A 13770-nucleotide genomic window follows, 5' to 3' on the forward strand; every position below is an offset into this window, starting at 1 on the left:
TTCAAGGAATCACTGGGTTACACAATAGAATGGTGAAAGTGGCAAAGATGGTGCCAAGGGCATATACTTAGTCTTGCACTTTGAGCAGGACATGTGAATATTCCACATGAAAAACATAATATGCAATATTGTAAACTCAGTAGTATTAATAAAACTGCCTACAATCTACTAATACAGATGTTTCAATATACTATTGATTTCCCTAGTAGAAATGAAAGAGCAGATATTTGCTCTCCCTCTCATATATATATATAGTGAACAAATTACAATTTTTTAATAAATTTTATTTACATATCTTATAACAATATATACAAAAATGTCACAATTTTTATTAAAAATATGAAATAATAATGGATATCTATCTCTAAATATACATCAATAATGAGTAATACATAAATATTACACGCAGATTACAAATTTCATATAGGCAAGACTCAGTTTTAGACATTCCAGTGAAATAACTCTTGATCCTGCTTCCTTAAGGCTTACACTTATTTTCAGCATATGATGCAGATAATGTATGTATGTGTGTATGTAATAGAGCCTAAAGCAAGATTTAGGCAATTTAAAGTTAGCTTTGATAACTGATTCACAAATAAGCAGGCTAGAAACACACATTCTTCCATGACATTGACAACTAATGAAAATGATGTTCTTGGGCAAACAACTTTAAAAGTATGTAAGCTTACAACTGTCGAGGCACAATAAAAATAAATAAACATTAATCAACAAAAACAGAGAACTTAAAAATTACAACATGCACAATTTTTATGAGTCTTCAACAAATTCATGAATGTTCTGATGATTGTTTGAATTTCATATCATTCATCGTCTATAAGTTGACTTCGTGTAGGGACCACGTCCACCTTCCTCTTGGACAAGCTGATAGTAACTGAACACTACCAGCCAAAGGTACACATATATTGCTGTAAAAAGCAAATCACAATCAGGCACAAGTCTCTTGGAAAGGAAAATGTTAAAAATTATTTCAAGACAATCCTGACACTTTTTGTTCTTAATGAGATGCTTTCATGAAGAGAAAACTCATAATCTCTAGTAATAAAATAATATTTTCTCCATTTTCAACCACTCATTCATTTATTCATTTACAATGTGCTTTAATTTTCAAGATACTGGAAGTACAGGTAATCACATGAGTAATATTAGTGCTGGGAAATACCTACTGGACTTGTATGAAGTCTGTTCAAAAAATTCCGGAACATTGTCCACAAAATTTTTCTACACTTACCTTTTTCTTATTGTGCATGGTCTACTTAAAAATACTCTCCTCCACAATTGACACACAGCTCTCAACGCCATTTCCTCTTCCAGAAGCAGTCTTGGTACTGCTCTTGCCGGATTTCGTGAAGCACCATCTGTGAATTTTCTTTTGTGTTGTCTGTCATTGCAATCTCCATCCTTTCAACAGGGTTTCCAACTTTGGAAACATAAAAAACTCTACAGCACTCAGGTCAGGAGAGTATTGAGAATAATGCAGCACAGTGATTTCATTTTTTGTGCAAAGGTCATGCACCAATGGAGGTGAATGTGTGGGTGTATTATCATGATGTAGGAGCCATGAATTATCTCACCACATTTCAGGTCACTTTCTTCTCACATTTTCTTGCAGGCATCACAACACATCCTAATAGTACCACTGATTAACAGGCTGCCTGTGGAATGAATTCATGATGAACTAATCCTTAAAAGTCAAAGAAAACTATCAGCACGGCTTTGACATTTGACCTGACCTGATGAGCGTTTTTGGTCTTGGAGAACATTTCCCAACATACTGTGAACATCATAGCTGTAGACCCATATCTCATCACCTGCTATGATTCTCTTAATGAACATCTCTTTCTCATTTGCATGATCAAAAAGCTCTTCACGGATTGTGAGGTGAAGGTCTTTCTGGTCTTGGTTCATGAGCCACGGGACGATCTCGGTGGCTACAAGATGCATTCCAAGATGCTGTGTCAGGATTTCATGACATGATCCAGCTGACATGTTATATTCTTCTGCAGTCAATCTCCGAATGGCACGCACAATTTTGTTGACTCCTAAAATGAACGTTGTCGGTAGACATCGAAAGGTGCCCTGAATTAAGGTCATCTTTAACTTCCATCTGCCATTTTTAAACTATGTGAACCATTCATATCACCAAGTACAGCTTAATCACTGATCACCATAGACTTCCTCCATTATGTGATGCATTTCTGTAATCGGTTTCTTGAGTTGTATGCAAAATTTAATGCAGGTGCATTGCTCCTCTAGCTCTGCCATCCTGAAGTTTGCAAACTGTGGGACACAAAATTTTTCTCAATACATCACTGAAAAATAACTAACAGACACACAAAAATGAAACCTCTGGCAGTTACACATCAAATACAGGCATGTGCAGGGATGGCAACTGCATTCTGCTCCAACACACCACTGGCACCTTACGAACTTTGTAGAATTTTTTGAACAGACCTCACACTTGTGAACTATACTACAATGATTTACAGAAGTTACAAGATGAAAACAGCACCCGCAAAATGAAAGCAGGGACAGACAAAAATCCATTTGCAGATAAATGAGGAGACATAAGTACACTGGGAAAGCCTTTATATTGCACTGCCTTTTGAAGTTTAGCCCTTTTTTGTATGAACAATCTCTCCCATTCATAGCAGCTGTTGTTAGGAGGAGAAGCTTGCAGGATTTGTATGGCACATATATTGAATCAACTGTTGAGATCATTAGTGTTGTGGTGTGCTCCATGTTCAGAATTTAGATGATCAAATGTGTGATTAGAAATAATTTGTCAGTTACCATTCACTTATTTAATGGTTATACACGTAATACAGCATGGTAATTGCAGTACATCTGATATATGATGTTAGTGGATTCAGATTCTAGCTCTCAAACTTGCATCACAAGGAGTAATACCTTGAGGATGATGCAGGTACCACAGCTACTGTATAGTCCACCCACTACCATAATACAGTCAAGTCACAGGCATTTTCTATCCATAGTCAATGGTCATATATCAGCTATCCTACAATTGCTGCACATTACCCTATGTAGCTGTTGGGTCAGATCTAGTACGCGATTCCCAGTCTCGGCTTTGAGCGATGACACTGTGTATGAGGTCATGAGTTAATGATGCAAAGGATGTTTATAGCCATGGAGTATAATAAGGGCAGGTGGTGCTATGTAAATCGCTTTGATGCTGGCACCACCATGCTGGATGCTCTAAAACATTAGCAGACTACTGCTTATGATTGCTTCTTGTTCTTAATTTCAGTTATTTTCATGGAAGAGTTGTTTAAAAAAGAAAATGTTAAAAGTGTTTAGGTGAATAACATAGTGTCAGTAAAGCATTTAGAGAAGTTTTTCTAGTCTTAAATGTACATTTGATCCAATAATATGATGCAGTTCACCTCATTAATGTAACTTTCCCTTTGTTATAAGTTTTGAATGACCAAGGAGAGAAGTATTTATATGAAAGGGCTGCTTTCATAATCCAGCATTTTCCTTAATATGGACTGATGAACTGATGTTTGGTTTATGTCCTTGTCTCAAAAATGCTAAGAACATATTTTGATAAGTTGGGACGGTTACCAATCTTTCCTTCTCACAGTGTTCACCAAGAGAGTTTTTTGAGTTGGAATGACAGGAAATCTAGTCAAATGATAGAAATAAAACCACTACCATAAAAGGCAACAATGCAACCCAAAAATAAAACCACTACCATAAAAGGCAACAATGCAACCCAAATTCATATTTATATTTATTTATTTATTTATTTATATACTTGTTCCATAGATCTGTACATGTGAGCAAGTCACTCAGATGTGGAACATGTCAATGTACATAATAAAATACATAGAATAAAGACATTGTTATAATATTAATAACAGTGCACAAAAGTCATACTTATTAGCTTAAAAACTAGTCAACATAAATGTGAAGATAGCAGTTTCATATTTAGGGCATTATTGCATTTATTTTAACCTTGAACAGTAATCAAAACTTCCCACTTTGGGTTTAAAAGTGACCCAAAAATGGAAATGAGAAAAACAGGAATTTTTACATTAGGGCATTATTACATTAGTTTAACAGTAAACAGTGTCAAAAAATTTAAAAACATCTTTCCAATCTGGGTTTTACTTATTTCTCTGAAAGAATTCCTCTAGTGAATAAAGTGAGGTCTCAAGTAAATAATTTTTCAAGCTACGTTTAGATACTGATGTACTACTCCTTATACTTTTGATGCTGTTTGGTAGGGAATTGAAAATTTTCGTTCCAGCTTACTTTACCCCTTTCTGAATAAGTGTCAAGTTCTTTAACTCACAGTGGAAATCCTCTTTTCTTCTGGTGTTATGTTCATGATGTAGGCAATTCGTTTCATACAGAGTGGAGTTATTTATTATGAAGCACATCAGTGAATATATGTACTGAGATGTTGCTGTCAGTATTTCAAGTCTTTTAAAAAGATTTCGACATGAGGTTCGTGGGGGTACACCACAAATGATTCTTATTGCTCTTTTTTGTGCTGTGAGGATTTTCTTTGCGGCAGGTGTATTGCCCCAGAAGATGATGCCATAACACATGACTGAATGAAAATAGCCAAAGTAAGCTGACTTTGAGATGGTAATGTCATTGAAGCGTGACAAAATTCGTAAAGCAAATGTTGCCGACGTCAGCCGTTTTAGTGTTTGTAGAACGTGATGTTCCCAGTTCAGCCTACTGTCCACGTATACGCCTAGGAATTTTGATAAGTACACTTGCTTTATCATCTGATCATTCTGTGTGATAACTATTTCTTTTGGGTTTTTGTGGGTTTTTTGGAACTGGATAAAATTGGTTTTTTTCGGGTTTATTGAAAGGGAGTTAATACTAAACCAACCCAGAACTTCTTTAAGGATATCATTGACCTCGGATTCTAAGTCAGGAGTTGACACATTATCCACCACAATACTCGTATCATCAGCGAACATTGTAAATTTACACTGCTTATTGATGGATAAAGGCAGGTCATTAACATATATGAGGAACAGCAAGGGCCCAAGCACTGATCCCTGTGGCACTCCATGCTGCACAATTCCCCACTCAGAGTCCACTATATATTGTGATACACTATGTGAAACATCTAGAATAATCTTCTGCTTCCTATTTTCGAGGTACAGTTTTAACCAGTTCCCTACAGGTCCTGTAATTCCATAATGACAGGCCCTTTGAAGAGTATCTGGTGATCTACACAGTCAAACGCCTTTGATAGGTCGCATAAGACACCAATTGGCCGCCTCTTGCTGTTTATAGACTCTAGAACATCATTTGTGAATGAGAAAATTGCATTATCTATTGAAACTCCCTTTTGAAAACCAAACTGCTGACTGTTAATGATGTTCAGGTCACCAAGGTGTGCCACAATCCTGTTGTACAGAGCTTTTTCTAGGACTTTTGAAAATGTTGTTAATAGAGAGATAGGGTGATAGTTTGACACATTTGTAGCATCCCCTGCTTTGTACAGGGGCCTGACAACAGAGTATTTCATTCTGCCTGGAAACACTCCTTGTTGCATGGATGTGTTGCAGATGTGAGACAAAACTTCGGCCACTTCACTACAGCAAGCCTTCAACAGCTTGCTTGAAATATCGTCGATACCAGCAGAATGTTTATTTTTCAAAGACTGTATGATTTTTTTGATTTCATTGGCAGTAATGGGAAGCACACTTATTTGACTGAAAGGTTCTGGAAAATTATTTTTCATTATACGGGCAGCTTTATCTACAGAACCATGGCAACCTATCTGTGTTGGGACAGTTAAAAAATGTTGGTTAAAGATTTCAGCAGTTTCCTCACTATTAGTTATCTCTGAGTTGTCAACAGTTAAAACAATATTTTTGTCTTTGGTGTAGTTTACAGTCCCTGTTTCTCTCTTTATCACATTCCAGATTGTTTTAATTTTATTTTTAGAATTAGTAATTTCAGATGCTATACACATATTTTTAGAGTTTTTAATTACTTTGGCAAGAATTTTACAGTAGAGTTTATAATGTTTTAGCTGAGCAGGGTTGTTAGAAGTCTTTGATGCTATGTAGAGTTGTCTTTTTCTCTGACAGGAAGCTATGATGCCCTTAGTGAGCCATGGTTTTTTTGCAGACCTAGCAGGTTGGACTCTGTACGACTTTTTTGGAAATACACTTTCAATCAAAGGTACCTGCTATCTCATTTGTGAATAAATTGTATTTTGAATTAGCAGTTTCTGCTAGATAAACAGGTGTCCAGTCAGTATGCTGAAGACATGATCTGAACATTTGAATAGCTTCCTCACTTATTTTCCTTACTGTTTTCCATCTAAGTGAGGTGTCACTCAGAGGAATTCCCAAGCTGTTGAAAGTAACTCGTTGTCCGTCATGGTCAGACAGACCATTTATAACCAATATTAATATGGTTGACTTTACTCTGATCAACAAAAACGTTATCAATGAGAGTACTGGAAGAGGTTGTGGTTCTGGTGGGCGAGCTAACCACGGGAACAAGGTTGTACGTGCACATGAGATTTTCAAACTCCACCTTGCAGGGAGAATTAACCAAGAAATCTATGTTAAAATCCCCAACAACTACCATGCCCCTATTTTTTCTACTTAAGTACAACAAAAGAGTATCTAATTGTTTAACAAACACTTTAAAATTACCAGATGGTGCCCTGTAAACTGCCACAACTGTTAATCTGGAGACAGTGTCTGGCACCTCTATAGCACATACTTCAAAATGTAGCTCAAAGCAGAAACTTTGTACATCTATTGCCGTGAACAAGACATTGTTTTTTACATATACAGCTACTCCTCCTTTGTCCATATAGTTCCTGCAATAAGACGTTGCCAAAACATAGTTGGGAATAGGGACCACTTCAATACAAGCAGTGATGTGGTGTTCTGTTAGATACAGAATGTGGGCACTGTTTATACCTTTTGTGTCTTCTATATTTGCTGTGAACTGATCCAGCTTGCAATATAGGCCTCTTATGTTCTGATGAAACACTGTTAACTTTTGTTTGTCTTTAATTGTATTGCTGTTTGAGTGAACTTTCGTTTGTGTATTAATTACTTGTTGCAGATTTTTGTTACTGGACCAAATCCTGCTAGAGTTGGCCCAGCTCACTAGTTTCCCTCGTTAGTTAGGGCTATGACTGGTCTGCTTTCATGATCATTATTGTTTAGGCCTATTATTTCACGAAAAGCTTTTCCAATGTCTGCTGCTAGTTTATTTTTGCCAAACTGATTTAGATGTAGTCCATGCTTTGTGAAGCAGTGTCTCTCATACCTGTCTGTATCCAGTAGTGTCACATTCGTAAACTTAGTGCAAAAGTGTTTCACTTGAATGAGTCTTATGAATGACATGTGAAACCATTACACTTTAGACTGTAATGAGAATGATTAATATGTCCATAAATTTTTTAAGCTGGCATTTTTATCAAAATATTTCCATGAGAAGCTGATGTTTTTGGAAACTAATATGGCACTTGTTGCCTTCAAGTTTTTGACATCATGACAATTCCCTTATTATACCTCCATGGAAGAATGTAAACAGCCTATTATCAAATGTTGTCTGTCACTGTCTCAATAACACCTGTAAACTACGGTATTTTATCTGAATATGTCATGATTTCTGAGGGTGTGCTTAGACAGAAAAATAAAAACACAGAGTAAATTGCTGTGAGTGAAATGAGTAGCAATCATATTTATAATCTCGGTTCTCACAAATACTTAGCTGTTTTCTCCAAATGTGGCACAATTTACAAAGCTGAGATTAGGCAGAAATTGAAGACGGCAACTCAAATTGCTGTGAGTGAAATGAGCAGCAATTATATTTACAGTCTTGGTTCTAAAAATTTCTTTTGGGATTTACTTCTTTGGTATCACTCTGTCTCTCAAGTTGCCGATTCTAAGTTTCATTATTATTTGTGATTTTTATCTATATCTTGTTCTTGTGTATATAACAGAGGGAAACATTCCACGTGGGAAAAATATATCTAAAAACAAAGATGATGTAACTTACCAAACGAAAGTGTTGGTATGTTGATAGACACACAAACAAACACACACACAAAATTCAAGCTTTCGCAACCCACAGTTGCTTCATCAGGAAAGAGGGAAGGAGAGGGAAAGACAAAAGGATGTGGGTTTTAAGGGAGAGGGTAAGGAGTCATTCCAATCCCGGGAGCGGAAAGACTTACCTTAGGGGGAAAAAAAGACATGTATACACTCGCACACACACACACATATCCATCTGCACATATACAGACACAAGCATATATATGTCTGCTTGTGTTTGCATTTACCTTTTCAGATTTTCTAGCTTCCCTATCACATTCATCCTAATGACATTCCATGCCTTGACTCATAGAAAGTTATCCTTTCATTGGTTATCGAATCTTATTCTCATGATCACCTCCGCCTTTGCAGTCTCCTCCCGAAGACCCGAATGGATGACTATTCCAGAATCCTTTGCCAATGTAGAGATCATCATGACACTTTTTCAATTACAGGCCACAAGTCGTGTGAATTCACATTATGTGTCTTTAATGCAGTGGTTTCCATTGGCTTCTGAATACTCAAGCTGTTGGTCATTGCTGATTCTTCCACCTTAAGCGACAGTTTCCCACCCCAAAGACAACCTCTTCCCGCTCCTCTGCCCTCTTTCACATGGCCGTTGGTAGAATGAGGGTGACTTCTTACGCCAGAAGTCTTTGGCCACCAATGCTAATTATTAATCAAAATTTAAGCGGTAGCAGGTTTCAAACCCGAGTCCAAGGACGAATTGATTTCTAATCAAAGACGCTACCTCTATATCATGGATACAATATACAAGTATGTCATAAAACTTAAGTATCAGAGGCAGAGAGAGGGGGAGAGAGAGAGAGAGCACAAAAAAAACATGAAATACATCAAAGTATGAAAAGGCAACAATCAGCAACTACAAAAGGTGCACAAATAGAAAGGAAACAAATGTGGATTTTGCAGAGAGTATGAGTTCCCCAGTACTTAGCAAAAGTTTTTTTTTATTTTACGGCCAACAGAAGAGAGACAAGATACATAACAAAGAATACAATATGGTTACATGTAAGTCTCCAATGACAACAGATTTTCAACAGCTCAGGAATCATTGAAAGGAAAATAAAATTAGCCTTACCTCAAGACATTTCAATGCCTAGGCAACATAAAACTAAAGTAGAAATGTTCCTGAGTGAAACACAACCAGGTTTGTAATGCATTAGTGAGCAAGGACTAAATGATGCAGAATGTTGCAGTTTAATAATAAGGAAATATGATCTGAATAATTATTTCTGTAGATCAAAACATAAAGCTGGAGGTGTTGCTACATACAACAAGAAAATTTGTAGTCTATAAGGTGCTGAATACTGTAAATGTATAAACTTTCAGCATGCACTGACTCGGCTATTGAAATTACTGGTGTAATGAGTGAAGAACTAAGAATTTTCTGTGTATGTAGGTCTCCAAGTGGTAATATTGAAATATTTCTGAAAAAACTAGCAAAATTATTATTGAAGTTTAAAACGAAGGATGTTGTAATATGTGGAGACTATGACACAGACACAGGTAAAGACTCAAAAACAAAACAAGAATTAAAAGAAGCATTGTTACAGTGTAAATGTAATCAATGTACCTAGGAAAGTGACTGATCAGAGTCAGACCGTCATTGAAAACATTACCTAGTATTGAAAACAGTGAATGTGAAGCAAAAGTTCTGCTAACAACAGCCTCTGATCAACATGGGTTAATATTTTGTACATACAAAAATAGGAGCTCAAAAACAGAAATAAAGTCAGAAAACAGGGCAGTGAGAATTATAAATCTATAAAACATGAACGTTTTAAAAATAACTCTGAGGAAAGAAGACTGGATGAAACAATGAAAACAAAACGCAAATGAGAAGTATGGTATATTTCTTAACACACTAATGCATCACTTTCATGCAGTCTTTCCCAAAACAGTCTGTGAGAAAAAGCAAGGTCACAGTAAAAAATGGATTATCAAAGAAATAATTGAACTCAGGACTAAAGTGAAGGCACTCAGACAAACAGGGAACATGGAGACATATAAAAAATATCAGAAGTACAGCCAATCGATAAGAGAAGCAAAAGCCAGCTCAGTGAACAAATGCATAGCAAATTAAAATCATAAAAGTAAAATGGCATGGGGCATAATCAAAAGCAAAATACAGAGTGACATACTTATAAATCTAAAAATGACAGTGTTCACGGTGCTCATGAATAGAGAAAAGGATGATCATATAGACGTATTCATAGATGAAACAAGACTGGAAGAAGTTACCTCCATAAATTTTTTGGGAATTACTATTGACAATGAGCTCCAATGGATACAACATATAATCAGTGTCTGAGGTGAATTACACACTATGATATTTATTATGAAAAAACTTGTACATTGTTACAGTGTGCCATTCTCTATTTGAACTGTACTTACTCTGTGGAATTATTGTTTAGGGGAACTGCAGCAGCAATTATACAAAAAAGGCAATTAGAATCACTTTGAATAATAATAATAATAGTAACACTTAAACAAAACTGCCTTCAGTAATCTAAAAAACTACTTTTTCATTCCTGTATGTGTGCAGGACAATAATTTCATGAATCAAGCACAATACATTACTGGAAAAAATATGGATATTCATTCATATGACACAAGAAGTAAGGGCCAGCTGAGAAGTATACTACACAGACTGCAAGCTGGTGAAAAAGGTCCTTGATATTCAGGTGAACAACTGGTAAACATCTTCTTAAGAGTCTACAGGACAGCATGAGTGAAAGGATATTCCAAAAACTTCTAAAGGGTTACTTAATGGAAAAAGATATAGTAGGGTAAAGTGAAACGGAAGGAAGACAAGGATTTCTGGTCAGATGAGTGTAGAGTAATATCAAAACCAACAGAAAATGGTAAAACATGTGCAGAATTTGTTAAGAATAGGAAGGCAGGGCAGAGAGTGTGTTATTGTGAACACTTCAATGATAGGATTGTTCTTATCAGAATCGACACCAAAACAACACCAACTATGATACTTTAGGTACATATGCTGACATTGCAAGCTGAAGATGAAGAGAAAGAGAAAGTATATGAGGATATTGAATGGATGATACAGTACACAAAGGGAAATGAAAACCTAACCATCATGGGGAGACTGCAGTTGTAGGGGAAGGAGTAAAAGAAAAGTTTACAGAAGAATATGGGCTTGAAACAAGGAATGGGAGAGGAGAAAGACTAATTGAGTTCTGTAATAAATTTTAGCTAGTAATAGTGAATACTCTGTTCAAGAATCACAAGAGAAGGACGTATATTTGGAAAAGGCAGATTTCAGTTAGATTACACCATAGTCAGACAGATTACGAAATCAGATACTGGATCGTAAGGCACACCCAGGAGCAGATGCAGACTCAGATCACAATGTACTAGTGATGAAGAACGGCTGAAGTTTCAGAAATTAGTCAGGAAGAATCAAAAGCAAAGAAGAGGGATACGTAAGTACTAAGGAATAACAAAATATGCCTGAAGTTCTCTAAGGCTATAGATATTGCAATAAGGAACATCTCAGTAGGCATTACAGTTGAAGAGCAATGGACGTCTCTAAAAAGAGCAATCACAGAGGGTGGAAAGAAAAACGTAGGTACGAAAAAGGTAAATGTGAAGAAACCATGGGTAACAGAAGAAATACTTCAGTTGATCAATAAAAGAAGGAAGGAAAGAAATAAATAGGTTGTGCAGGGAAGCTAAGACGACAAGGCTGCTTGAAAAATGTGAAAAAATAAAAAAGAAATGATTGTCAGAAGGACTGATTCAGCACATAGGAAAGTCAAAACAACCTTCAGTGAAATTATAATCAATGGTCATAATATTAATAGTGCAATGGGAATTCCACTGTTAAATGAAGAGGAGAGGGTGGATAGGTGGAAAGAGTACATCGAAGGCCTCTAAGAGGGGGAAGATTTGTCTGAATGACAGAAGAAGTAGCAGGAGTCGATTTAGAAGAGATAGGGGATCAGAATTTAAGAGAGCTTTGAAGGACTTAAGATCAAATAAGGCAGAAGGGATGGATAACATTCCATCAGAATTTCTAAAATCATTCTGGGAAGCGGCAACAAAACACCTCTTCATGTTGATGTGTAGAATGTATGAGTCTGGTGACATACCATCTGATATTCGGGAAAATATCATCCCTCATAATTCTGAAGACTGCAAGGGCTGACAAGTGTGAGAATTACTGCACAATCAGTTTAACAGCTCATGCATCAAAGTTACTGAGAAGAATATTATACAGAAGAATGGAAAAGTAATTGAGGGTGTGTTAGATGATGATCAATTTGGTTTTAGGAAAGGTAAAGACAACAAAGAGGCAATTCTCACATTGGAGTTGATAATGGAAGCAAAGCTAAAGAAAAATCAAGATACCTTCATAGGATCTGTCAACCTGGAAAAGGGCTCTACAATATAAAATGGTGCAAGATGTTCAAAATTCTGAGAAAAATATGGGTAAGCTATAGGAAGAGACGGATAATCTACAATACGTACAAGAGCCAAGAGACCAAGAATGAAGTGCTCAAATTAGAATGGGCATAAGACAGGGATGTAGTCTTTTGCTCTTACTGTTCAATCTGTGCATCGAAGAAGCAGAGATGGAAACGAAAGAAAGGTTCAGGAGTGGGATTAGAATTCAAGGTGAAAGGATATCACTGATACGATTCACTGATGACATTGCCATCCTGGGTGAAAGTGAAGAAGAATTACATGAGCTGCTGAATTGAATGAACAATCTAATGAGTACAGAATATGGGCTGAGAGTAAATTGAAGAGAGACGAAAGTAATGAGAAGTAGCAGAAATGAGAACAGCAAGAAACTTAATATCAGGATTGATGGTCATGAAGGAGATGAAGTTCAGGAATTCTACAACTTAGGCAGCAAAATAACCAAAGACAGACAGAGCAAGGCAGACATAAAAACAGACTAGCAATGGCAAAAAGGACATTTCTGGCCAAGAGAAGTCTGCTAGTATCATAGGCCTTAATTTGAGGATGAAGTTTCTTAGAAGGTATGTTTGGAGCACAGCATTGTTTGACAGGGAACAGCATTGTAAACATGGACTGCACGAAAACTGGAAGAGAAGAGAATCACACCATCTGAGATGTGGTGTTATAGGCGAATGTTGAAAATTAAGTGGACTGATAAGGTAAGGAATGAGAAGCTTCTGCGCAGAATCTGAGAGGAATGGAGTATGTGGAAAACACTGACAAGGAGAACGGACAGGATTATAGGACATCTGTTAAGACATCAGGAAATGACTTCCATGGTACGAGATGGAGCTGTAGAGAGCAAAAACCATAGAGGAACACAGATATTGGAATATGTCCAGCAAATAATTGATGACATAAGTTGCAAGTGCTACTCTGTGATGAAGAGGTTGGCACAGGAGAGGAATTTGTGGTGGGCCACATCAAACCAGTCAGAAAAAAAATAAATAAAACAAAATAAAATAAATTAATTATTACCAGAACTAATCTACTTGTTACCTGTCTTCTCCACTTTCAGCTCCCAAAACTTTCCAGCCCTATCCCTGTACCACCATATCTTCTCTCCCAGTGAGCGAATCCTTTTCTTTCTTCCTACTCATTTCCTCTCCTCACATCCATTTACTTGAGCAACTGCTCATAAGGAGACAGTGCCACTGCAGCCATTAAAAATGTGCAATTA

At 36.6% G+C, this 13770-nt stretch overlaps 1 protein-coding gene across 1 annotated transcript in view; it reads right to left on the reverse strand.

Moving 5' to 3' along the window:
• Positions 1-263: 263 nt before the first annotated feature.
• LOC126235709 (uncharacterized) overlaps positions 264-13770 on the reverse strand; it is a 233384-nt gene continuing 219877 nt past the window's right edge. The window contains exon 7 of the mRNA XM_049944470.1: positions 264-926. Within this exon, the coding sequence (XP_049800427.1) occupies positions 826-926 (101 nt within the window). The 3' untranslated portion in view covers positions 264-825. The remainder of the gene's footprint in view (positions 927-13770) is intronic.

This window comes from Schistocerca nitens, chromosome 2 (assembly GCF_023898315.1).
Source record: "Schistocerca nitens isolate TAMUIC-IGC-003100 chromosome 2, iqSchNite1.1, whole genome shotgun sequence".
NCBI lineage: Eukaryota > Metazoa > Arthropoda > Insecta > Orthoptera > Acrididae > Schistocerca > Schistocerca nitens.